The 25,973-nt window shown below is 48.1% G+C and overlaps 1 protein-coding gene across 2 annotated transcripts in view; it reads left to right on the forward strand.

The window, feature by feature from the left end:
* UBE3C (ubiquitin protein ligase E3C) overlaps positions 1 to 25,973 on the forward strand; it is a 115,881-nt gene that overhangs the window by 71,526 nt on the left and 18,382 nt on the right. For both annotated transcript variants that reach the window (XM_043463991.1, XM_043463992.1), the window contains exons 17-19: positions 843 to 975; positions 9,121 to 9,368; positions 21,815 to 22,027. In XM_043463991.1, coding sequence (XP_043319926.1) covers positions 843 to 975; positions 9,121 to 9,368; positions 21,815 to 22,027 — 594 coding nt within the window. The remainder of the gene's footprint in view (positions 1 to 842; positions 976 to 9,120; positions 9,369 to 21,814; positions 22,028 to 25,973) is intronic.

Below are 25,973 nucleotides of genomic sequence, written 5' to 3' on the forward strand. Positions count from 1 at the left end.
TCAGTCTTTAAAAGTAACACCAGTGGGAAATTTTCTAAAGCTGGCTAGTGCCTGTGATTAAGTAGTATGTTTTCTCACTAGATGTAGTAGTTGACCATGGTTTATAAAAGCATAACCCAACTAAATACCTGTTGAAGGATGTTTTGTTTGTATTCACCAACTTAGCAAATTTCTGAAAACTGCCACACTTCACTGCTTACGAAACAGCTTCAAGAGGGTGTTTTTAGGCCTGCCCACTCTTCTCACAGGGTGAACATTTAACACTGTTGACATTTCTTCATTAAAACACACACATTAACACAACATTGTAAATCAACTATATTCCAGTAAAAAGTACAAAAAAGAAAAGAAACCCCACACACGCTTCCAAACTCATACACACATGGTGTTCCATAACTCCTGAGCGCCCTCTACTGGACTTTTAGCGTAAAACCTACTCCTGGGGTTTTCTCACCCTGGGGATCGCCCTACTGATACCAGCAGCATCAGTGCACCGCTTCTCACAGCTGCCCTGTGAATCCTGCTCCACCTGGAGTTGCATAGAATCCTGCTCCACCTGGAGTTGTATAGAAGTCTCCAGAAGGAAGTAACGAAAATGTGCCATAGCAAGGGATTCTAAAAATTCGTTGTGAAGTGGGGAAAAGGAGCAATATTATGTAAATACTGCACATTTATTGATGAGGTATAACATCAGTATTTGGTATCTTGGCCTTTAAAACTTGTCTCAGGATTTATGCATATAAAGAAGTTAAGGTTTATTTAATAGTTTTCCTTTTGGTTGCTTGTGTTTGTGACGAAATGTCTGTTGTTTTCAAGTAACCTTATAGTTTCTCCTCTTTTAGATCTTTCAAAGGTTGATTTATGCAGATAAGCAGGAAGTTCAAGGAGATGGTCCATTTCTGGATGGAATTAATGTTACAATAAGAAGGAATTATATTTATGAAGATGCTTATGACAAACTTTCCCCCGAAAATGGTATGTATCATTCTCTCTGTATGTGTTCATATGGCAAGGGGAGGCTGGGGGGGTTATAGGAAAGGGTGATCATTACAAAAATTAGTGTTGATTGTCTTGTTCTGTGATGACTGTTTAAAACAAATGTAGTACATCAGATTTGGGGGAATGTATATCTATTATCAAATAATAATTCTAAGATTGGCAAATACTTATTGCTACAGAAGCCTTTCACATATTGTTTTTGTTGTTTCCTTTCTTAAGAAACTCTTCCTGCCCCCAAATATCTGTCTTTAAAATTTAGTTGACAAGCTTTAATTATAAAAATGTTGGAGAGACACATACAGACTGTATTTTGTTTATAACAGTCTATGTAAATATAAAATGTAAGCCAAGTTAAATATACTAAAGTAAATACCATTGCAATCCAAATTTTTTGATAAAAAGGTGAGTGTGCTTCAGTGACACTTCTGTTAGATAAAAGAGAATTACAGTGTTAATTTGGACAGCGTTTAGAGGTGAATGACACATTTTTGTCTTATGTTAATCTTTGGCGGTCAGTGCTAACAGTTCTTGTGTTACTAATTTACTTATTAATAATTCTAACTTCGGAATTTGGTATCCATGCTATCACATGAAATCAGTGTTACATCAGTGCAGGTGACAGGAGGCTGCCAGATGTGGGATAGCAACTGCCTGTTCTTCTGGGGCAGCAGTTTAATTTTCTTCCAGAAAAGCAGAGCCTCTTATTTTGAATACTTTCTCTCTTCTCAGATAAAAAGCTACTTTTGTCATTTTATAGGAACAGTAGAGGAAGGCTGACATCACTTGTTCCCTTACTCTGTTCTTGATTTTGTGTGCAAAATTTTTGTTTCTCGCGTAACTTAGTTTTGTTACATAGTCTGTGCCGTGGCCCTCTAAGGTCAAGTACCGCAGACTGAGTGTGCCACTGCACAGGTTACCCTCACCTGGGAGGTCATGTCTTCAAAGCTTTTTGTGTAAGTGAGGCAACAGTCAGATACCCTGATTCCTAGTCTAAGATATTTTGGGGAAGAAGCAAAAGTTCTCCCTCCTTTGGGGCCTACAGTCCCTCACAGATGAGTTACGTAGTCGTTGTCTTACTGCGTGTCACTGTGCTGGCAGTCCTGTCTCTGTGTCTCCCGCTTCACTGAGGGCCTCGTGCTCTGAGCCAGGGTCCCCACAGCTAGCGCTCAGTAGATGTTTGTTGAATTTGTGCTTGAAAACAAGAAAAACAAGCTGTAACAGAGAGTTAAATTGGCCACAATTGGCAGCGGGTTCAGGGAAGAGCCGGGGTATGCTTGATGCTGGAGGCTTCCTGAGGCGCACCACGTGAGGCAGGACTTGGGAACCAGGAGCCCAGTGCCACGTGAGGGGTCACAGGGGAGGGCGTGGCTGTTCACGGCAGACCCGCTTCTGCGCTTGGTGAGCCTGGGCTTCCGGCAGGGGCTCGAGTATCTCTGAGCTCTTCCGCCAAAATGAGAACACGTGCTTAGCAACACCTTTCAGTTAACTCTAAAACCGTCTCATGGAGGGTACGACGTTACTGCTCAGTGACACAAGCCCCGGGTTTCTGATGAGTCCTTCGTTAGGACTGAGAGTCACTCAGAAGTTGGTCCTGCTCCAGCTCCTCAGTTGTGCGTGCTGACAGTCTCACTGAGGTTAAAGAATTTGGAAAAATCATATAATATCTATATTATAATGCTTTAAATCTTTAAAGTATTCTTTAAGTCTGACCTTATTAAAAAGTTTTAAACCATATATTAAAATTTTTCATATTTTGCTATGCAGATTGTAAAATTAAATATCATCTCAGTATGTTTAATTTACCTACGGAAAATTGAAGTGCTTTGTTGCCTGGTCATTTACATCTAATCAATTAATATGATTTTTCCATATATCATCTAGTCACTGAAGCAAATAGTGGCCATTTCTTATGGGCTCTCATATCTCATATTGTCTCAGAACAGTCTTCTGAGTTGTGGGTCTCGCCTCCTTTGACAAGCGAGCTGATGTGTGGAGCTCAGAGCAGCTGCGTGGTCTCTCGCAGTTGGGAGCTCGGTGAGCAGGGTGACACGTGCGTTTGTCCGTGTGGACTGTGGGCAGGGAGCGTGCCTGCCCTGGGAGTCCCATGGCTCTGAGAGGGCGGTGGGGCTGGCGCCTCCCATCACGGCGAGCTCCGTGTGGTCCACTGTGCGGGGCGAGGCGGCTGCAGCCGTGCTGGACTCGGTTCCTGAGAGCACGCTTATGCTCCCCCGAGTGTTGGTTTTGTTTTGTTTAGTGGGCAAGATTTGTTACCTTGTTTTTCTGAAGAAGAAATGATAACAGGGTAAAATCAAAGTCCAGTTGACCCTTGAACAATGCAGGTTTGAACTTTGCAGGTCCACTTAGGCAGATTTTTTTTTTTTTCTTCAAGAAATACATTGCCAAACTTTTTGGAGATTTGTGACAATTTCAAAACACTGGCAGATAAAACTACTCAGTCTAGAACACTGAAAAAATTAAGAACTGTTTGTCATGAATGCATGAAGTATATGTAGATGCTAGTCTGTTGTATCATTTGTTGCCAAAATTATGCACAAATCTATTATAAGAAGTTAAAATGTATCAAAACTGATGGAAACATTCAGAACATGTGTGGGGCCCCCAGGAGCTGGGAGAAGTGGAAACAAGCCTGCAGGTGCCGTGGGGAATCGGAGCCGTGGGAACCCCCCGTCTGTCTGCAGTCCGCTCTGACGATTCCGGGGCCACCTCTGGTTGCTCCCGCCCGGAGCTCAGTGTGGTCATACGCTGACCCCTCACCTCCGCCTGAGCATGCCCCCTGCGGCAAACGGGATCCAGTGAGAAGTGCCCGTTGCACTTCCCTGTGTTTTCCATCATGGCTAGTGCAGTCCCACGAGTGTTGCTCATGGCGCTGGGCGTGCTCCTGGGGCGCAGGGAAGAGGCAGGACGCTCCTGGAAGATGTCCAGCTGTCTGGTCTGTGGGGACCACCCCTGCAAGACAGGGAATGCAGTGTGAGGACCACTGTCAAGGAAAGGAAATTTGTGAAGGTGTGGCGGCAGCTACACACAGGCACAAAAGCTTTGCACTTCTTGTGACATCCCTTTTTATCTCGTATTGGGAGTGTGTTCAGGATTGCCATAAGAAAGGCATTTCTACAGACATGATTTGAGAAAAAGTGAAGTCCGTATGTATAATAACGTTTTTTTCTTCTATGCGTGCTTTTACTAATTCTGTTTAATTTCCAGTGACATTGGTGTAATTAAAAATTACTAAGCAATTGTGATGTGTTATTTTCATAATATTTTAAGTTTACATATTTTATTTATACAAAATTCAGATATGTTTTTAGTTAATTTACTTTTTCTGAAAAATTTTCAAGCTCAAAGTATATCCATATGTTTTGTTAAAGCTTTACATTTATCTTGGTTTAGTTGCTAAGTCGTGTCCAACTCTTGCGATCCCATGGACTGTAGCCTGCCAGGCTCCTCTGTCCATGGGATTCTCCAGGCAAGGATACTGGAGTGGGTTGCCATTTCCTTCTGCAACGTTTATCTTACATACCTTAAAATTTACTTTCTCTTATTAGTCGTAAAGAAGAAAAAAAAAATTTAGTAACCATGTTGCTTTAAAAATTGTCAAGAGTTTTCAAGAGAGCCTTAAAATTGTGAAGAGAACCCTAAAATTTGCTTCTAGTTTGTTCAAAATGGCATATTATGCTGCTCTTTCATACCTTATATGACAGCATGCAGCAAAAGGAAGGTGACAGAGCCGGAAAGGAAGAGCTGAACGCCAGGGAAGCGTGGCTTTATGAGTGTAGAAAGCAGTCTGGCTTTACAGCTGCCATGAGGACGGAGAAGCAGCGCTTGGCCCCCACGGGCAGCAGAGTGCCCCCTGTGCCGTCGGGACGGTCACTGAGCAGAAGGGACCGCTGCCTGGACAGGTTTCCAGCCGGACAGCGGTGCCTGTTCTGGGAAAGACCACCAGAAAGGGCAGTTACCAGGGCAGGTCCTGTGCGCGAGCGCTCGGGTTTGTGGTCAGTCTGTAAAGCTGCTCACCCTCAGCAGTCCATCCTCTGGTGGGATGGTGGGAGGGCCAGGACCCCAGAGCCCTTTTTCTGGATTGTTCTGTCAATGCCTGGTCCTTACCGTCAGGAAGCACCTGGTGGTTCAGAACGGCCTTCACGGGGGCTCTGACCTCAGGCGGTGCCCGTGGCCACCAGACCCCATGAAAGGACAGGAAGGTCTGCTGGCTCAGAGAGCACATCTCTAATGGAACCTCTAGGCTGGGGCCACGGGGACCTTCCGGGCTCTGTACGCACGGTTTTCCAAGGAAAGGCTCACCAGCAACGTGTCAGAGACCCCGACAGAGAGAGCGTCACGTGAGCTTGGGAGGCCCACAGCCTTGAAGATGCCATCCTTGCTGGAGAGAGAGCTGAGAACGTCCCCAGGTCAGGGGCGACACATTCCTGCTGGGGAGACGTCCGGACGCGTCATGTGATTTCACAGGACTTGCGGCTGAACCAGTTGGGGAAGGCATGGTGGGGGGGTGGGGACAGGCTTGGGGGGCCTTGGAGCAGGATGCGGGCAGCCAGAGGACGCCACGTGAGGGGAGCTCCCGGGGGACGACTGGGTGGGGACCACAGCCTCCAGCCCAGGCCTGACGACATCGAAGAGGCGCCAGGGAGGCGGCAGAGCTGGGGGACACTCGGCAGACCCCCAGGCAGCACGCTGTGGTCATCGAGGACGGCTGCTGACCTGCGTCACACCGTGGGTCTTCCGGGGTATGGGCGCCGAGACTACAGCGAACAGTGGGCGCGGGGTGGGTGCTATACGGATGTGGGTGCAGAGAAGAGCACAGGCGCCGGGGCAGGAGCTCCGATGTGCCTCCATCACGTGAGGCCGAATGGGCCTGCCCCTCCTGCCCCTCCACCTCCCACCTCAGCCACCCAGGGCAGCAAGACTGCCCCTCTGCCTGCTCCTCCCCCGCCCCCAGCCCAGTGAGCCTGAAGACCAGAGGGGGCAGGCTTCTGTAATGACCCACCTCCACTTCATGGTGAAGAATCGTCACGCCGCCCAGTAACACGTTCGCTGCTGTGAATATGAGGTCTTCCTGTGAAAACCCGGTGTCTTTGTCTGTGAAGACACATAGACTTCAGTGTCTTCATCACCCTCCTCCTCGTCACCCGAGTATTCATCCTGCAGACCGTCGTGAGCAGGACTTGCAGGGAAGTGGACAGCCTGTGCTTTCAGAAGCAGGGAGTGAGTGATGCTGACCATAAAATTAATACCGTGTTAGCTTTCTTCCTGTTTTATGACTTGGCCTTCAGAGAGTTATATTACCAAACACTGTGCCTCTCTCTCTCATGATTGAGGAAACTGCTGATCACCTTATCATCACAGGTAAGGGATGTTTGAAACACGCAACAGTGGTACCAGCCCTGAATGACGAACAGGACTGTAGCAGTGCGCACTGTAAACACTCCTCGGCATTCGTTCCTTCGTGTACAGGCTAGACTGCTGTGTAGCATATTCCTGATGCTTCATCAGCAGTGCCTGAGCCATCATACCCCTAAACAAATAGGCATTTCTTTTCCACATTGTTGTTCAGTCACTGAGTTGTGTCTGACTCTTTGTGACCCCATGGACTGCAGCACGCCAGGCTTCCCTGTCCCTTAGTATCTCCTAGAATTTGCTCTTCCCTGGTGGCTCAGATGATAAAGAATCTGCCTGCAGTGGTTTTTTTACCCAGGGTTTGATGCCTGGGTCAGGACGATCCCCTGGAGGAGGGCAACCCACTCTAGTACTTGCCTGGAGAATTCCATGGACGAGGAGCCTAGGATACTACAGCCCATAGGGTCGCAAGGAGCTGGACACGACTGAGCAACTGACACTCCTTCATGTTTTTCCATGTTTGGTATCAGGTGTTAGTGAGACATAGAGCATCTTCCGTGTTGTGTGTCGTATAAGACCGTGTTCTCGTGGGTACTACTAACAGCCCGCTGGTTGTTCTTGAAAGCAGATGGTATACACTTGAGGTGGCAGTAAATAAGTACAGTACTGTGAACGTATTCTCTCTTGCTTTTGACTTTTGTAATAACATTTTTCCTTTTCCTCGCTTACTTCCTTGTAAGAGTACAGTATGTAACTCGTATACCATATGAAACGTGCTGATTGACTGTTTGTGTTAATCAGTAAGAGAGGCAAAAGTTACACGTGGATTCTCAACTGTGTGGACCCCTGACTCCTGAATTGTTCAAGGGTCAATTTATAAGGGCCCCCCCAGTCTTACTCCATACGTGGGTGCTTTTAATTTGTCTTTTGAATCAAGAAGTGGCAAGAAGACCAGATTTGATTCTGTAAATATTGTGTTGTTGTGTCTTGTTGTTAACAGAAGTGAGCTTCGGGGAGCCACAGACCCTTAGTTCTAGCCAGAACTGCGAGGTGGCTTCTGTGGAGTCTCTGAGATAGACCCCTCCTCCCCCACCTGGAATGTCATTGCCAAGATTTGAGCCAGCAGTTAACGTGTGTACCTTGGTTGAGCATTTCCCAGTTACAAAACGTTTATTTACACTTAGAACTTTCAAAATCTAATGCTGTTAGCTGTTGACATTCAGTTCAAGAAATATTGTATATGATGAATGCTTATAGTTCATCCTTAAAGCTGAGTATTGAGAGGATAGATGTAAAGGTTGTGTTGCATCCATAGTTACCTGCTTAGAATTCTCTCTGAGAATGAATGTGTTTGGTAATTGTATTGCTCAAAATAGATGCAAATAGCATGTCTGTGGAATTCAGTCATCAGTGAAAAGTTCTTCATTTGAGTAAAGTTAGATTTTAAATAGTGTGTGTTAAATTACAGCCCTGCCCTTGACACTGTTTACTCCACGTCCTTGGATAAATAATTCACCGTCCCTGTCCTTTGTTTCGTCACAAGAGAATGGGCTGTTCTTACTGGAGACTGTTGGAGCGTTGGAGTGGTTACTGTGTGTGTGTGGTCCCTGGCGGGGGCTCCTGCCCGGGGTGGGACTCAGAGGTGGCTGCTCCTTAGGGGGCACTAGAGGACGAGAGAGGACGCGGCCCCCTGGCTAGGTGCAGGCGCAGCGCTCGTCCCGCCTGGCGGGGCAGGTGGCCCTCACGCAGGCGCGGTCAGGGGCACAGGCTCACACCCCAGGTCCTGGGGCCTTGACGCTGACACTTGCGCATCGCGCTATTGGGGTTCAGTGGACCCTGTGCTGGCGAAACCCCTTTCCATGCTCTCTCCTGGAGGTCCCCGGGCGCCCTGAGAAGCCTTGGGTCGGACGCATGTGAGCAACTGCACGCTGCCTGAGAGGTGGCCTTGGTGCAGACCTGCAGCCGGGCTTCCGCACCCACCCCCTCTGTGCCGCCTGGGGGACACCAGCGGGAAACAATGCAGGAAGCGTCAGTTATGCAGTCAGACCTGCCTCCTCAGGGGTTAAGCCGGGCGGGACCTTTCTGACTTGTGGAGTTGTCTTTCATGGCCCATGTTTTGAAGCCCATACTGAAAACGGTTGCATTCGTTGCAAGTGAGTCTGGGGCCTGGTGTTCCTACTTCTGCGAGCTGTCCTTACGAGGACTGTGTACACGTGTGTCTCACATGTCAGGCAGACTTCAGCTTTGCAGCTTTTTAAAAAAATTGAATCTTGTGGCACATTATATAACCAAAAATTTTGCCCGTTTTTCAGCCAAATATTGTTTTATGTAGCTTCTGGCGTTCTGACTCTGTCACTCACTTCTTTCAGAATGTCTGTGTGATGCTAACTTCAGTGGCTTCTTTGTCTGTCTCTTTGCCTTCCTCGGTGACTTTCTGTTCCCGTGTTATCCTTAGGTCCTAACTCTGCCCGCTCCCCTCCTAGTGTTTGAGTCTGTTACTGTGGGGGGGGGGGTTTCATATATTCTCCTGAGCACCCCGTCCTGCCCCTGCCCACTCCTTTCTTGGTCAGAGTGAGGAGTCCGAGGGAAGCCCTGGTCAACCTAGCTCATTGTCTCAATGTTGTTGGTTTTTTTTAAGCCTTGCGTTAAAATTTAATATTCTTGCTCCCCTTCCCTAACTTCCTGTAATACCAACTTATTTTATTGCTTTTTAAAAAGATATTTTCTCCTCGCCCCACCCCCCTTTTTTAACAGAGCCTGACTTGAAAAAGCGGATCCGTGTGCACTTACTGAATGCGCACGGCCTGGACGAAGCCGGCATTGACGGTGGTGGTATTTTCAGAGAGTTTCTAAATGAACTACTGAAGTCAGGGTTTAACCCCAACCAGGGGTTCTTTAAGACCACTAACGAAGGGCTTCTGTACCCCAACCCAGCCGCTCAGATGCTTGTGGGCGATGCCTTTGCCAGACATTACTACTTCCTGGGCAGGATGCTTGGAAAGGTAATGTAAACTCAACGTGAATGTGGGTCTCTGACTGTGGGGTGCTGACTTTGTGTGTTTCTGTGTGGTTACTGTCTGTTTCCTTGAGGATCTTTATTCAGAATGGCTTACGTAATTTTGATGAACCTTGAATAGTGTTTTCTTTTATAACCACATTACATGCATACATACATTAAAAATTATTCGTGTAGGAGAAGGGGGAGGGGGCCGGAGGAGGAGGAGGTTAACCCGGGCAACTACAGTGGCGGCGGCGAAAAATTAAAAAAAAAAAATGTATGTGTGTAGAAAACAGAGAACACAGTTATGCACCGTGTTATTACCTGCTTGCATAGATAGTGTAGATACTTTAAGTCTTTTCACAGTTGCTCTTGTTGATAACTAGCATTAAAAGTGATTCTTCTAAAGTTCTATGAAGTGTTCAAAGTGCTGTGAGACAGAAGGCCGTAGTTATTCAGCATAAGTTAAATGTTTATGTTATATGCCGTTTCTTTTGACATTTGGCCCCTTAAGGATACTGCAGTAATGCTGCAGTAACCAGAATGTAATGGTGTGCACGTCTTGGCAAACATAGCTTACTTACCCTTTGTTGTAGATGAAAGGGAAATTTAATTGTATAACCTGGTGGAGGCTTCCTATTTAGTGATGCAACTTTGAAAGCACACGTTCCCATTGAAGTCGGGAGCAGGATAGTCGTTATCACTGAACTTGCCCAGCCCTGGCCTCAGTCTGTCCAGGCTGCTGCAGCAGGGTGCCGCAATCCAGGCAGCTTATACCCCACACAGATTGACTTCTCACAGCCCAGGGCCGGCCTCTGGGTCAGGGCACCATGTGTCCTGTTTGGTGCAGCCCCCATCCTGGGCCATAACCGGAACCTGTGTCCTCACATGGTGCAAGGGCCCAGGGAGCCCCGTGGGGCTTCTCTGTAAGGGCACTAACAGTGTTCATGAGAGCCACACCCTCGTGACCTAAGCACCAGCGGCCGCATCTCCCAGCACTGTCACGTGGTGGGGTTGGGGGAAATCAGACCGCGGCGTAGCCCGCAGATGTGCCAGGCCTCGCCCACAGATGTGCAGTTTCTGTGTGGTTCTTTTATTTCTCCTGTCTGAGATTAAGTAGAGAGGAATGCCTGATGTTTAATCGCTGTCCACCACCTTTTTAGAGACGGACTGGATTGTAACACAGGGACAGGAATCAGTTCATCTTCTGAAGGTCAAAGGAGTGACCAGAGGCAACTCTGAAACTCAGGGCAGCAGACTATAGCCCCTGACCAAGCCTACCCCCTGTTTCATTGTTTAAGAAACTAACAAAGCTCTCCTGCAATCTGGCTGAACTGGCTGCTTTCCCCGTGGTGGGAGCAGGTGGGCAGTTTCCCTGGGGTCTGTGCTCTGGGGCCCATTCCCTCACCGGTCCATCAGCTGTGCAGTGGGGGCAGCCGGCAGCCCAGACACAAAGGCCAGTGTCTCCGTGGCGGGAAGCTGTCTCCCCGTGCCCTGGCTGTGTAGTCTCTGTCCTCAGCAAGTGCTGAGGTGACAGGTGTGCTGGTTTTAAGGAGGCCCCGTGGAAGCCTGAGGACAGCGGTCTCCAGAGGCGGGGACAGCAGCCAGCCCTGGCCCTGGTGCCCGGGTTCCTAGAGACACGTGTGAGGTCAGGTCTGCTGAGAACAGAAAACCCAGCCCTGGCGCTGGTGCCCGGGTTCCTGGAGACGCGTGTGAGGATGGAAAAGCGATACTGGATTCGTGAGCACACTTTTGTGTCCCAGGTGGTTTTTTTTTTACTTGTCATGTTTTTTTATTGAGATAGAATTTGCCAGCCATGCAGCTCACCCAGTTGAAAAGCACATATGAGCAGCTTCAGTGCATTCATAGAGGAGCACGGCCATCACGAGTTTAGGACATTTTCATCACTTGTATTAACTCCTCCCCCTTCCCCCCAAAGAAAATCTAGGTAGACGCCGGCCGACGTTCTGTCCTTTTTCTGCTCTCAATAAGTGTACCATTTGTCTCCTGTCGGTGTTCTTCTGCACGTGTCCTGTGAAGTGTATGCCTCTATGATTGGCTCCTCTCCCCGTTTTCAAGGGCCGTTCAGGTTGTGATGTGTCAGTACTGTGCTCCTGTTACTGCCAAGTGGTCCTCGGTCCTGTGACAACCACGTAATGTAACTGTCCCTCAGTCGTGGACCTGAAGGTTGTTCTGGGTGATGTTTTTAGGGGGCAGCATGATAGAAATGAGTTCTTCAGGTGCTTACGGGGGAGGGGGTGGGAGAGTTAAGGTCGATCGTGTCGGCCTCTCAGCAGGCCTGGCCCCCAGGGGATGAGAGAGGTTCTGGGGAAGAACGATGGGTGGGTGGGTGGGTGGATTGGTGTTCCCAGGTGTGGTGGCCGTCTTTGGTGAAGTGACCGTGGATGCAGAACCAGATGGGGGGGTGGTGGTTTGGGATCCTGGGAGACGCTGCAGAGAGCTGAGGAGCAGAAGCTGCGCCCTCCGGGGATGAGCGGTGGGCTGCCCTGGGCTGGGACGGGCTCTGCCCTGTGGGGTCTTTCCGGCATCGTGGCGTGGAGCAGGCCTGGGGCGGGGCTAGGCGCTGTGCTGTTAGATGAGGTGAGGGGCGGGGCCACTGGGGCGTCCCCACGGAGCACAGCGGGGAAGGCCACGGAGGAGGGGTCTCCGTCTGGAGGAGAGCGTAGCCCGGAGGAGGCTGAGCGGTGCGTGCAAGGCAGCTGTGGGGTTAGGGAGGTGGGCGCAGGGAGGGCACGGTTCTCCTGGCGGCAGGACACACAGCCTGGGGGACAGACCAAGCGGGAGCCCTGTGCGAGGATCCGTGTCCAGGGGTGGTGACCCAGTAGCTCTGTCATCCTTAAGTAATTTAGAGACTAGTGTTGCGATATAGTTTTCTATAAAAGTTAGTCAGAACTATAGTAAATTTCAACTTTATCATTAAATTCCTGTGTGGAGCGCATCTGTAGTCTGTTCCATGCAGTCCATGTTATCTTCAGCAGACCTCCGCTCTCCCCCTGGAGCTCCGTGGACAGAGTGGCCCGTTTGAGAAGCACCCTAATTAAAAATCAGGGCCTGCAGAGCAGACCATGCTCTTGTGACTTATTTGAAGTAACTGTTTTTGAAGTACAGTTCACATTCCATGAAATTCTGCCTTTTTAAGGAGTACAATTCAGTGATTTCTAGTATGTTCACTGAGTTGTACAGCCATCACCACTAAGATTTCAGAACAACATAGTGAAAAAGGAAACCTCGTGTTCATTAACAATTATTCTCCTTCTTCTCCAGTCCTACCAGTCCTGGGCCACCACTAACCTACTTTTTGTCTCTGCGGTTTGCCTGTTCTAGACTTTTCATGTGAACGGAATCACACGACACGTGGCCATTCAGGACTGGCTTATTTGCCTTGGCGTAATGTTTTCAGGGTTCCTCCACGTGGTAGCAGATTATCAGTGCTTCATTCCTTTCTTGTCTGAGTAGTATGTCCTTGTGTGAGGAAATACCAGTTTATCAGTTCATTATTTCATGGAGGTTCAGGTTGTTTCCACTCTTGGCTCTTATGAGTAATTCTGTTGTGAACATTCACGTACAAGGTTTTGTGTGGACATTGTTTGCGTGTTTTGTTGCGTGTGGATGTCTGACCGTCCTGGCACTCTTGCTGACAGTCAGTTGACCACGCCTGTGAGGGTTTGTTTCTACTCTGTTCCGTTCCTCTCTGTGTCCAGCCTTCCACCAGTGTGACCCTGTTGTGATTGTGTGTGCACGCTGACGACAGAGGTGATGGAGCCCCAGACCTAACGAAGCAGAGACTGAGTCCTAGTTATAAAACTGCCCCTTAGTCACATCTCTTTGAGATGCATCATTACAGGCCCGGTTATGATTTATTTGTTCAGATTCCGAACGTTGCTGTTTTAATAACCAACATTAAGTGTTCTTCAGCGTTAGTGATGGGCTTCCACTTGACCGTTTGGACAGGAAGTTTTCCTCAGGCTCACCCATTTCAGTGGCAGGTTTCAGGCAGTGACCTGATGTTTAGGTTCCTTAGCGTGAGTTTCAGACAGATCACTTTCCTACCATAGTTCATTTAAGGCACAGTGTATTGCTCCCGCCTGGAGCCATGAGTGGTCCTGGGATCAGCGCGCAGACCACCTCCCCTGTCCACGGCCCCTCTCCACCCCGCCTCAGCTCCCTCCCAGGGATGGTTTCATAACTCATTGCCCAAAAATCTGAAGTGATGTGCTGTCATTGTTTCTATGAAGATGAGCCTTGATTTTGCTAGGCTAACCTGAAAAGTGCCCTAAATGCTGTGGTTCTCATACCATGCAATGCCAGACAGCAGAGTGATTTCATGTGCATGAATTCAGTCTTACTACAATTCTGTGTGCTTTTCCTTCCTGAATGTGAGACTTGTCCCTTCTTGATCAGCAGGCGGTCCTGGCTGGCTGGAGCTTTGAGGTCCAACACTCGACCGCTCTCTGTGTCTGCATAGTGACGCTGCTGACGTGTGTGTGTGTGTGTCTGCATAGTGACGCTGCTCACGTGTGTGTCTGCATAGTGACGCTGCTCACGTGTGTGTGTATGTGTCTGCATAGTGACGCTGCTCACACGTGTGTGTGTGCATAGTGACGCTGCTCACGTGTGTGTGTGTCTGTGTCTGCATAGTGGCGCTGCTCACGTGTGTGTGTGTGTCTGTGTCTGCATAGTGACTCTGCTCACGCGTGTGTGTGTGCATAGTGACGCTGCTCACGTGTGTGTGTGTGTGTCTGTGTCTGTGTCTGCATAGTGACACTGCTCACGTGTGTGTGTGTGTCTGTGTCTGCATAGTGACTCTGCTCACGTGTGTGTGTGTGTCCTGCATAGTGACTCTGCTCACGTGTGTGTGTGTGTGCATAGTGACGCTGCTCACGTGTGTGTGTGTGTCTGCATAGTGACTCTGCTCACGCGTGTGTGTGTGCATAGTGACGCTGCTCACGTGTGTGTGTGTCTGTGTCTGCATAGTGACGCTGCTCACGTGTGTGTGTGTGTCTGTGTCTGCATAGTGACTCTGCTCACGTGTGTGTGTGTATCCTGCATAGTGACTCTTCTCACGCGTGTGTGTGTGCATAGTGACGCTGCTCACGTGTGTGTGTGTGTCTGCATAGTGACTCTGCTCACGCGTGTGTGTGTGCATAGTGACGCTGCTCACGTGTGTGTGTGTGTGTCTGTGTCTGCATAGTGATACTGCTCACGTGTGTGTGTGTCTGTGTCTGCATAGTGACTCTGCTCACGTGTGTGTGTGTGTCCTGCATAGTGACGCTGCTCACGTGTGTGTGTATGTGTCTGCATAGTGACGCTGCTCACGTGTGTGTGTCTGTGTCTGCATAGTGACGCTGCTCACGTGTGTGTGTATCTGTGTCTGCATAGTGACACTGCTCACGTGTGTGTGTATGTGTCTGCATAGTGACTCTGCTCACGTGTGTGTGTGTGTCCTGCATAGTGACGCTGCTCACGTGTGTGTGCATAGTGATGCTGCTCACGTGTGTGTGTCTGTATAGTGACACTGCTCACATGTGTGTGTGTGTCTGCATAGTGACGCTGCTCACGTGTGTGTGTGTCTGCATAGTGATGCTGCTCACGTGTGTGTGTGTCTGCATAGTGACGCTTGCGTGTGTGTGCACACGTGCATAGTGGCACTATTCACATGTGTGTGCGTGCGCGCATAGTGACGCTGCTCACGTGTGTGTCTGCATAGTGATGCTGCTCACGTGTGTGTGTGTCTGCATAGTGACGCTTGCGTGTGTGTGCACGCGTGCATAGTGGCACTATTCACGTGTGTGTGTGCGCGCATAGTGACGCTGCTCACGTGTGTGTGTCTGCATAGTGACGCTGCTCACATGTGTGTGTCTGCATAGTGACGCTGCTCACGCGCGCGCACGGGCATAGTGGTGCTACTTGTGTGGGAGCCACACTGAGGACACATCTGCTGGGAAGCTGCAGATCCAAACGGGAGCAGACCCTCTTACTCCTATGTTCCGAATGTATCAGCTCTGTAAACCAGATTCAGGTCCTAAAGATGAAGTGTGTATAAATTCTGTCTTAATAAAGATCTTGAAATAATAAAGTTTAGACAAAAGCAAGAACAAAACTATAGTTGTTTGAGAATGGTACTTAATTTAGTTCCTCATTTTACAGATTTTACTTGTATAATTTTCTGCAAGGGAACTGCTGAGGGAGCACTAGTTTCTAAAACATATCTGACTATAAATGGTTAAATTTGTACCAACATGTTAAAAATTGTCCAGATTTAAGTGAGTGTAATAGTATAGAACTAATAGTGTGGTATCTGAACATTAAATCTTTAAGAGAAGAAAATTGTCTATTGATTGATTATGATATTTATTGGGTCATAATGTATTTAAATTTTCTTTAATGCATATGTTAGTGATTGTTTACTGTGATGAAGTGCAGTGAGGTCCTCAGGAGCACTCCTGCATAGGAAGAATTACCTCATGTCACTGGTCACTTCTCGCTAAAAGTTCCATTAGCAGATGATTCCTGCTCTGGTGTGGGTTGTGATTGCATTTTATCGCCTGTAAATCAGACTCTGGACAGGGAATAAATAAACAGTTCAAGGATGTGGTAATGTCATCTTGAACTTTTTTAAACAGATAGAAGCACCTATGTCCATTTAAGCCAATTAAGTTCAGAATATTTATTGGAGGAAATCTTTTATCATATTTGTATTCTACTTGGAATTTTTTTTTTTCCTTGCTTTGGAATATTGATATTATTGGAACAGAATGCCTATAAATCAGGTTGTTTGATAATATCTTGGTCATATATTTCAAATTTTTAATTAACAGATGGTAAAACTTCAACATAGTTTATAATTTTGTATTTGAGTGGAATTCAGTCTACACTTAATGAATCATAGAGTGTAGTATTGGCAGTTAACAGTTTATCCTGAGATTTTTGAGAGTTGGGAAAATTTATTTTTGTATTCATTAGAATCCTTTTATAGAATGCTCACTGAATTTGCTGAGGCTTTGAAACTGTCGGCTGGGGTGAATACTTACTAGCATTTATGTTACTTTGGTCCTTAAATGACAAAGCTTCTGTTTTATAACATCTTGTTTAGAACTCTTCAACTCAATAAGGGTCAGCATAGTTGAGCTGCTTCATCTGATTGAGCTCTAAAGTTAAGGTATCTTTCCCTTAGGTTTTTTAAAACATACCATTCAGCAAGTAGTTGATCATTCTGTGCTAAGCACAAGTCTTCCAATCAAGACTTGCATGTTGAGACTCTCTAATGTTAAGACTCTTTTTATTTAGAGGTCAGAGGATTTGAGAAGCAGGCTTTCTCTGAATCTCCCAGTTAATTAACCACAGGGATGATTCACCATGCGTTTCCTATTGTTGACATTCAACTTTTTTGAGAAACAGAAAAATCAAAGATCATAATTAACAAATATGTAAAACTTATAATTTAAAAGTGATTACTTATTTGACCCTATCCCTTCGGAGAACTGTACTGCTTTTATAGCATTCGACTCACAATTTATATTCTTTTCCATTAAAAGCAACGCGTTCCCAAATCTGGAGATTCTCTCTCTTCCTAGTTAAGGTCATAGTTTTCTATGCAAGTTTGTTTCTTCAAAATTACACATGAAGTTAAAATGGTCTTATTGTACAGTAAAAATGGCCAGTGTATGCCAGAATTCAGTTGATTTCAGTACCTAAAAGTATTATTGAAGTTTTAGCTATTCTGAGATATTCAGAATATCTTTCTGCCCCTGCATAAGTAGATTTTGCTTTCCATTTGAGATATCCCTTGTCACATTTTAAAAAACTTTTCTTTATTTTAAAAAAAATACTTTTTTTGGCTGTGCTGGTCTGCAAGGACTTCCCCAGTTGGGACGGGCGGGGGGCTCCCTCCGGCTGCGGTGTGTGGGCTTCTCCCTGCAGTGGCTTCTCTGGTTGTGGACAGGCTCTAGGGCGTCAGTAGTGTCCTGGCTCAGGCTGAGTGGTTCCAGTGCGTGGACTTCCTTCTCACACTTTTAAGCCTTCCCACACACTAGTTTAACATGGGTCAGTGTTACACTAGGGCTGTTTTTCTAAGTCATGCTAGATTCTCACCGGGAAAATTAGGAGCACCGACTTCTGCTGGTGCTGCTTAAAGTGTACTGCATGTCTTTCCTTGGGCTTTATTTGTGCAATAAGGACAGTAATTATCTAAAAAATAAATAAAATCACCCTATTTAAATCCTTCTACACATTTCAATAGTCGCTTTTGGGACTTCCTGGTGGTCCAGTGTGTTAAGACTCCCTGTTCCCAATGCAGGGGGCCTGGGTTCGATCCCTGGTCAGGAAACTAGACCCCACGTGCCACAGCAAAGACCCAGCACAGCCAAATAAATACATTTTAAAGATAAATGAATAGTCATTGTGAAAAGTGAGCCAGGTGAAGATGTGTATTGCTGCTGCTGTTCCTCGAATCGGGGTAACTTCTCTGGGAGGCGGCAGGGGGCTGCTGAGCTCCTCCGTGAGTGAGACAGACCAGGCAGGGTCTCCTGGTTCCACTGCTGGGGTCAGACGAGGTCTGCAGGCCTCCTGGCCTCTGCTGGTGTGGGTGGCCACAGGCAGCAGGAACTCAGGCAGAGCACCGTCAGAGGTGCCCCGGGGCTGGGTGGCTCACCCAGAGGTGCGTGTAGCTACAGAAAAGGCCTCCCAAGAGTTCTGGGCTGGGGGTGCAGGAGGTGGGGAAGTGACAGCCCAGAGCTCAAGGTTTCTGCTGGTGGGGGGCAGGGGCGGTGGGTGAAATGTTCAAAACTCAGTTGGAGGGTGACGGCCGCACAGCTGTGTGAATATACCAGTACTGACTTCTCATGAGTGGAAATGGGACGTGACTTTTCTATCACCTGGTGGGCAGAGCAGCCTCGGGGGAGCCTGAGCCAGGAGGAGCGGCCGGGAGTGGGCACTTGCTGGGCAGTGGCTGTACACCCAGGTGGGTTTCCCGATGCCCAGTGAGAGAACCGGCTTGGAGGCGTGATCTCTCGTCTCCCACCCACCCAGCATCCTCAGAGGTTTTCAGAAGTGAACGGGCTGTTTTCAGAAATAAAGCTGTCAAACCCTCGGTGCAGATTACCAGTTGCAATGACTGAGTAAGTCTCTCCTTGGCTTCCAGGGCTGGTGGGATGCCTTGTCCTCCTGGGTGGTGAGGGGGCAGGGAAGGCCCAACACATAGCACGCCCTCCTCACTGAGCGTCAGGCAGCCACGTGGACAGAGCTAAAGGAGTAAGCAGTTAGGACTTGAAGCGAATCTCCATGTGTGTAATTTTGACAACCTGAAATGTCTCAAAAGAGAATAAATGGTTTTTTGCAAACCAGTCTGTGAATGCAGAATTCCATCCTGCCAATAGAGGCCCCCACACACAGCGGGCACTCACTCTCTGCGCTCAGTGACTGGGCACCATCAGTGCATTTGCGGTGCGCTTGCTCACGGCCAGGAGCACCCCCTGCCCTGCAGGAGCCTCATCCTGAGAGTCCGCAGCAGCCCAGTCAGAGAGCACGGCTTTCAGCTCACCGTTATTTCTTCTGAGACACAACTGCTAAATTAAATAGCATATTAGTATCAGCTTACATCCTTATTTTACATATCTTTAATTTTGTAGACTCCAAGGTTAGCTTGATCTAAAATAATTAAATTATTATCTCCTTGTTCAATTAGAGCGGCCTTGAAACAGGACATCTCTGATATAGTTTTTAGATTAAGTTATAAATGTTCACTTTAGAACTACCTGAAGATTGATAGAGATGCATTTGAAAAGCATTATTTTTTTTATTGATTCTTAATGTAGTAAATTACTGAAGTTATTTGGCAGCAAACAGAACCAGCCTGAGATGCAGCTCACACCGCCCGTCCAGGCAGGGCCACAGTTTGCATTAATTGCATGGTGACTGCACTCACTTATATTAAAAGGCTTCTACCATAATTAATCCTTTTTATTTCAGATCATTTTGGCACAATTTCTAGCTATAAACACTCATAAAAGACAGACAGTTGAAAAATACGGTACAGGTTTTCTCCATATACCTATTGCTATGTTTTCATGACAAGCGGTTATTGATACGCTTCTAGGAACAAGTGTGCAGTGGACTGAGGATTGAGGCCAATATGAAAAATGCTAAGTGGATTATTTTGCATAAAAAATTGGCAGTTTTTGAAGTTGTATAATTAACCTGTGTTTAGGAAATACCTTGATTTATGCTTACATTTGTATCTCAGTTGCATACATTATGGAAATTTAATTTATAATCCATTTAGCTGATGCAGTCACAGTTTTTAGTGCTATCATTTATTAGTGCTTGTATATTAAATGCTCTAAAGGTTTAAACCTGCCGCGTGTAAAAAATTATACCTGTGCATTTACATTTTATGAGTCACAGTGGAGTTTCTGTTTAAAATTCAGGTAGCTCTGATGGATTGAGTGGACTTCACAAGTTTATTGTTACTAATGCAGGAATGGCAAACAATGACCTTCCATACTCAACACACCCGATGATTTACTCTCTGAGTTTACTCACAGACCACCGTACAAATGAGGCTTTTCTCGACACCTGGGATCAGTCTTGTCGTCTCTGCAGAATGCTCCTTAGCTTTGACGGCATCATTCATTAGAAGTAATGGGGTTCCTAAGTGGGCCAGGTTAATAGTATTGGCCATTCTTAACTTGAGGCAAAGCCTGGCTTCTCAAAACAGCCCTTCTTTACATCATCAGGAGAGACCTAAGTGCCAGTTGCCATTTTATTACTCATTCTCTCATTAAGAAAGCCTTTTTTGCCTTCTTTTCAGAACTAATTGAGTAATCATCAGTCTTCAAATCAGAAAGAGAAGTGCAGGGACATAGCTGGAGGGGGAGCGGGTGAGCCTGAACTCCAAGTGTGGTGACCGCCTTCAGGGAGGTGGTGTCCGGGAGCCCACGCAGTGCCCTCTGGACGTTTGCCTCTGGGAGGACGTTAGCCTCTGGGAGGACTTTCTCTTCTGGGGGACATTCCATGGCTGTTTTGTAGTCTGCTCCAGTCACATCAGTGGGTGAGAGTTAACGTGGGTTTCAGAGGGTATCTGAGCCTAACGTGAGTGTGTAAGGTTGGTGCATTTAAGGGTCATGATTGTAGACTGCCCCGCGTGTGAGACGGTTGTCCAGGGGTGCAGCAGTGCTGGCCGCGTGCGCATGGAAGGGCCCCTCCCGGGTGGGCTGTGGCACAAGGCTGCCGACATGTGGGGGCGGGGGGGGGGCAGGGCGGAAGTGACGTCACACGTCCGTCTCTTGAGCCCTGGGCTTAGCATTTGGCGGGCATGGGGCGCGACCTCTCTGCGGGAAGAGCGGCTGTGGTCACTGAGCTAAGAATGCTGCCTTCTCCCCGTGTGATGGTTGAAAAAAAATCTAAAGAAGAATCATCTTCCTTGACATCGGAAAGGACACGAAACCCGACTCTGGCACATAGTGCCCACGCCCTCGCGCTTTGGCTCCACCCAGAGGGGAGGGGCGGCCACCCAGGCGCCGGCCCGCCTGCCACTATGGGCAGAACTGCGACCCCAGGAAGATTCGCTCTGAGTCCTATTGTCCTGTACCTGTGAGAGAAAGTGAAAGTGATAGTCGCTTAGTCACTCTCTGTGACTCCATGGACTGTAGCCCGCCTGGCTTCTCTGTCCGTGGAATTCTTCTGGTAAGAATACTGGAGTGGCAACTGTTACCTTCTCCTGGGGATCTTCCCAGCCCAGGGATTGAACCCGGGTCTCCTGCATCACAGGCAGACTCTTTACTGCTGAGGCACCAGGGAAGCCCTGTCCCTGTGAGTGTGACCTTATTTGGAAAGACGTCTTTGCATATGTAAGCGAGCTCAGCGGAGGTCATCCTGGGTGGAGTGAGTCCCAGGATCCAGTGACTGGCGTCTACATCAGAGGCAGGAAGGCAGGGTGGCGGCACAGAACAGATTGAGGGGGAGCAGCCCCGCAGAGGCTGGGGAGCCGGCAGCCCTGCAGCTGGCAGGACCTTCCCAGAGAGCGTGACCTGCTGGTTACACCTGGGTTCAGACCTTTCCAGACTGTTGTTTGAAGCCACTGGTCAGTGCACTTATCACAGCAGCCCCGGGAGACTGATCCACCTGCAGAGCTTCACAGACACGCTCGGCAGGGTCTTGTCACGTGAGGAGGTGGCCCTTAAAGGCCGCCGCCACACTTGGGCCCTCAGGTCCTCCGCCGTCTGCTGTAGGGCCCTCTGCGCGCTGTGTGTATGAACGCCTGCACCGCGGGCGGGCACATGGTGAAGCTTGTCATCCTCGTACGCCTGGGGCAGAGGGGTCTGCTGTCTCAGGGTCTGTGGGGACCAGGCTGAACATTCCGTCTCTTACTTGTAGGAAGGATGAGAGGCGGCCCTGTGAAATGCTAACCGGTGGTCCCTGCTTCGTTCAAAGGCTCTCTATGAGAACATGCTGGTGGAGCTGCCCTTCGCCGGCTTCTTCCTGTCCAAGCTGCTGGGGACCAGCGCGGATGTGGACATCCACCACCTGGCGTCCCTAGACCCCGAGGTGTACAGAAACCTGCTTTTCCTCAAGAGCTACGAGGGCGACGTGGAGGAGCTGGGGCTGAACTTCACGGTGGTGAACAACGACCTCGGCGAGGCGCAGGCAAGTGGCGCTGGGGCTCCCGCACCCGCCCGTGTCCTGCTGCGTGCGCACGCTGGCACGACCTAGGCGAGGCGCAGGCAGGTGGAGCTGGGGCTCCCGCACCCGCCCGTGTCCGGCTGCGTGCGCACGCTGGCACGACCTCGGAGAGGCGCAGGCAGGTGGAGCGGTCACCCCTGGGCATGCCCTTTTGCGTGCACACAAGGGCTTCATGCTGTGGGAGCTTGTGTACATCTCAGTTAGAGAATCGCAGGACAGAGAGCCAGGGCTCAGGGAGCCGGCCGAGTAGCGCCTCACCTCCCCGTTCTGCGTGTGGCTGCAAGGCACCCTGCCTTTCTGCCTCGTTTTTGGAGCCTGGGGCTCGGTGGTGCTTCTTGGCTCCTCACCCTGCAGAGTGGCCCTCAGCTGCTAAACCTGTCCATCTGGGTGCTCTCGCTATTTTTATCCTTAAAAAGAAATATACTAGAGATTCAAACTAAGTTTTGGAACAGCTGCTTTACGGAGGTATGATCTAGGTGCCATAAATTCCACCCTGAACCATGTGCATGAGGGTTAGTGCAGCCAGCCCCAACATCCAAATTTTAGGACACTTTGGCCATACGGAGGAGACTGCGTGCCTGTTAGCAGGTCACACCTGCCCCTGGTTCTGCCACACCCTGCCCCTCCCGTCCCTGGGCCCTGTCCTCTGGACAGTTTTCACACCTGGAATCTCAGGGCGTGTGGCCTGTGGCACTTCACTTACTGGGGGCTACAAGTGCTGGTACTTCCCTCCCTTTTTCAGCCTAGTGATGTCCAGAAATGGTGTATGGATAGACCATATTTTCTTTACCAGCTGATGGACGTCTGAGTTATTCCCACTTTTTTGGCTCTTATGAATAATACTGCCATGTACATTCATGCACTACATACATATTGAACTATTCTAGTCCCGTGAGAACAGGGCCAGTGGGTATAGGCACAGGGGGCCTAGGTTGACCGTGTGGAGATGCTTGCAGAAGGTGAGGGCGGGACAGAGGGGCCTGTCATGCCGTTCTGTCTACTAGAGCAGCTGTTCAGATGTTCCCATGATTTGCAGAACTTCTTAAAGTGCATACAGGCAAATCAGATTGTTTGTTAATATCTTGTTGGATTTTTGAAGTAACCAGCTTGTGTGATAATCCTCATTGGATCACTTTGTTTCTAGTTGTTTTAAGTGCCTCTCGCTTCCCTGTGCAATATGCAGTTAATTCTGGAGAGAATAAGGAAGATAACAAGTGACTCTGGAGGAGAAGCGTTAATTCACTTCAAATTTAAGACTACAGAGCAAATTCGACTAACTGTAGCATAAAACATAATTTTTTCTCCCTGATTAAAATAATCTCATTTAGCATTTTCTCAGTATCAGTTTCTCTTTTCCTATTTGTTATACTCCATCACCGGTATTCTCATTTTCAGAAATGGTTTCTGCATTCTTCCATTTAATACTAACACTTTATTTAGAGAGAGGTGAAGCGAACTGTGTACATAAAACGTAACTACACTATAGTTTCAGTCAGCATTCTGATGAGGATGGATTCTGATGAATTTAACTATGCAATAACATACCAGGAGAAATGACAGAATAAAAATCAAATCTTTAAGAGTAATTGTGACCTGGTGTCTATTTGGAATTCTAAAATTATCTTAGTATGTATATACTTGTAATATATTTTCAGTCAGATTAAAAGAATTCTAACTCTTGGAAAGTAACCAGCTGTGTTTTTCTCATTCACACTTGGTTCCAGACAAACGCATCTCTTTTGCAGGGAAACTGCATCTTTCCTGTTGTCCTTACGCAGATAGATTAGACTGATGGTCTTTTTTGCAACTCGTGGCTGGATTTTAGCTGTGAAAGTAGTATTCACTTTAGACTTCATAATTGCTTCTCTAACTTTTTGTTATTACTTGATTTCTAGTCCAGGCTTTCAAAAGTGATCAGCTTTGCCAGCTTAAAAATAACTGCATATTAAATAGGTCCTAGTGTTCAGTCCAGGCGGCACTGCCTGTAAGCTCACCCCCACAGTGCCTGACCCCTGGGGCGCAGCGCTGACTGTTGATTTTGGCGAACACGTACACTGAACCCGTTTGGATGTTTTTTCTCTCCTTCCTCGCTTACCTCCACGCTGCTCTCCCTTCCTCCATCACTCAGGAGGTACTGGTGACTGTGCAGTGGCCTTGAGCTCAGCAGAGGAGGTGTGTGTTAGTAAGAGCACACTCATCCTCACAAGAGGCAGATACGGTCCGTGTCGTGAGACCTGTGCTGTTTAGCGCAGTAGAAGCTCAGAAGGAGTGCTCCCGGAGAGCTGCCTGAAGGAGGCCCGTGATGGGCGATAAGGGGTCACCAGGTCAGTGAACAGATTTGGGGGAGGCTGGAGTTTAGCAGTCATGGAGGAGAGTAGGTAGAGATGCTGTGGAGAACCTTTCAAGGCCTCAGGCTTCAGGAACGCTGAGCCTACACCTGTTAGGGTAAGAGCCTAACAGGTGTGTTTCAGAGCTACTAGGATAGGGTTTCCCTGTGGCTCAGATGGTAAAGAATCCATCTGCAGTGCGGGAGACCTGGGTTCAATCCCTAGGTCAGGAAGATCCCCTGGAGAATGAAATGGCAAGCCACTCCAGTATACTTGCCTGGAGAATCCCACAGACAGAAGAGGCTGGTGGGCTACAGTCTGTGGGGCCCCAAAGAGTTGGACATGACTGAGCGACTGACACTTTTGCTTTCAGGAAAGGGAAAGATGAGAAGGCATCTGGGTCTGCTGTCAGCAGAAGCGGAGGTTCTGGTTCTGTGAGCCCAGGTATCTCTGGGTCAGGCAGTTCCAGAATAAACAGAAACTACAACTTGGTTAAGCAATGAAAGTTCTAATGAGAGGAGTTCAACTGTAATGTTCATCTTTCAAATAACATTCTGTAGATCAGTGTCTGGAACTAAGATTTTCTTCGAGTTGGAGAAGGGGTGCGCTGGGTGGGACATTCTGATACTAAACTACCCTCCAACAGCTCCTGGCTTGCACCTTTCTGCTTTCTGTCTCTAGGACTGACAGCCTTAGGCCCCTCCTGTGAGTGGAGTCAGACAGTACTTGTCCTTAAGTGAGTGGTTTACCTCACTGAGCATCGTGCCTTCCAGGGTCACCGTGATGTGCAGCAGGTGTCAGAGTTCCTTCTTCTCAAGCTAATGAGTCTGCCATTGTCGGCCGTGTTACATTTATCCATCTGTTGATGGACCGACCATTGTAACTGTCGGGAACACGGAGGCCACGGCCATTGCTGTACAAGTATCTTTGAGGGCCCTGTTTTCAGCTATTTTGGGTGTGTACCTAAAAGTGGAATCGTTGGGTCATACGAAGGTTCTGAGTTTTCCACATGCTCTTCTACACTTGTTATTTTCTGCTTTCTTTCCCTCTGTTTCTTAAACTACAGCCCGCGTAGCAGGTGTGAAGTGCTGTCTCACTGGGGTGTTACACACAGTACACAGTGCCGTATGTGGTCCCAAGAGCCCCTCAGGAGAATGGGAGAGGTTTTGTGTCTTGTTATTTCTTCCTCCCTAGACTCAGAAGTGTTCTGTAGCTTATGCACCATCATGATGTCTTTTAAAAAGCAAAGCAAAAAGCATACACAAAGATTCATACATCCTCCTGTCTAAACCTTCTTGATATTTTTTTAATGACCATCTTTGTGGGTTTTTTATTTTTCCATCTCTCTTCGTCTGTAAAGTTCTCTGTTTCAGAAATAGGTGGGACTGAATCCTAACCAGTGACAAGGAAGTAATGCTTCCTCCTGCCTGCTGAGGTCCAGGCGTCTCTGCGAGCTGCAGGGATGCTGTGAGACACAGGGTGAGGACTCAGAGCCGGGTGTCCGTTGGTTGCTTATCTTCTTCCTTCTCATGGAGCTGAAATCTCAGCACTGCAAAGTGAAAGGTTTTTTTTTTTTTTTTTTT

The sequence above is a fragment of the Cervus canadensis genome, chromosome 3 (genome assembly GCF_019320065.1).
Source record: "Cervus canadensis isolate Bull #8, Minnesota chromosome 3, ASM1932006v1, whole genome shotgun sequence".
Lineage (NCBI taxonomy): Eukaryota > Metazoa > Chordata > Mammalia > Artiodactyla > Cervidae > Cervus > Cervus canadensis.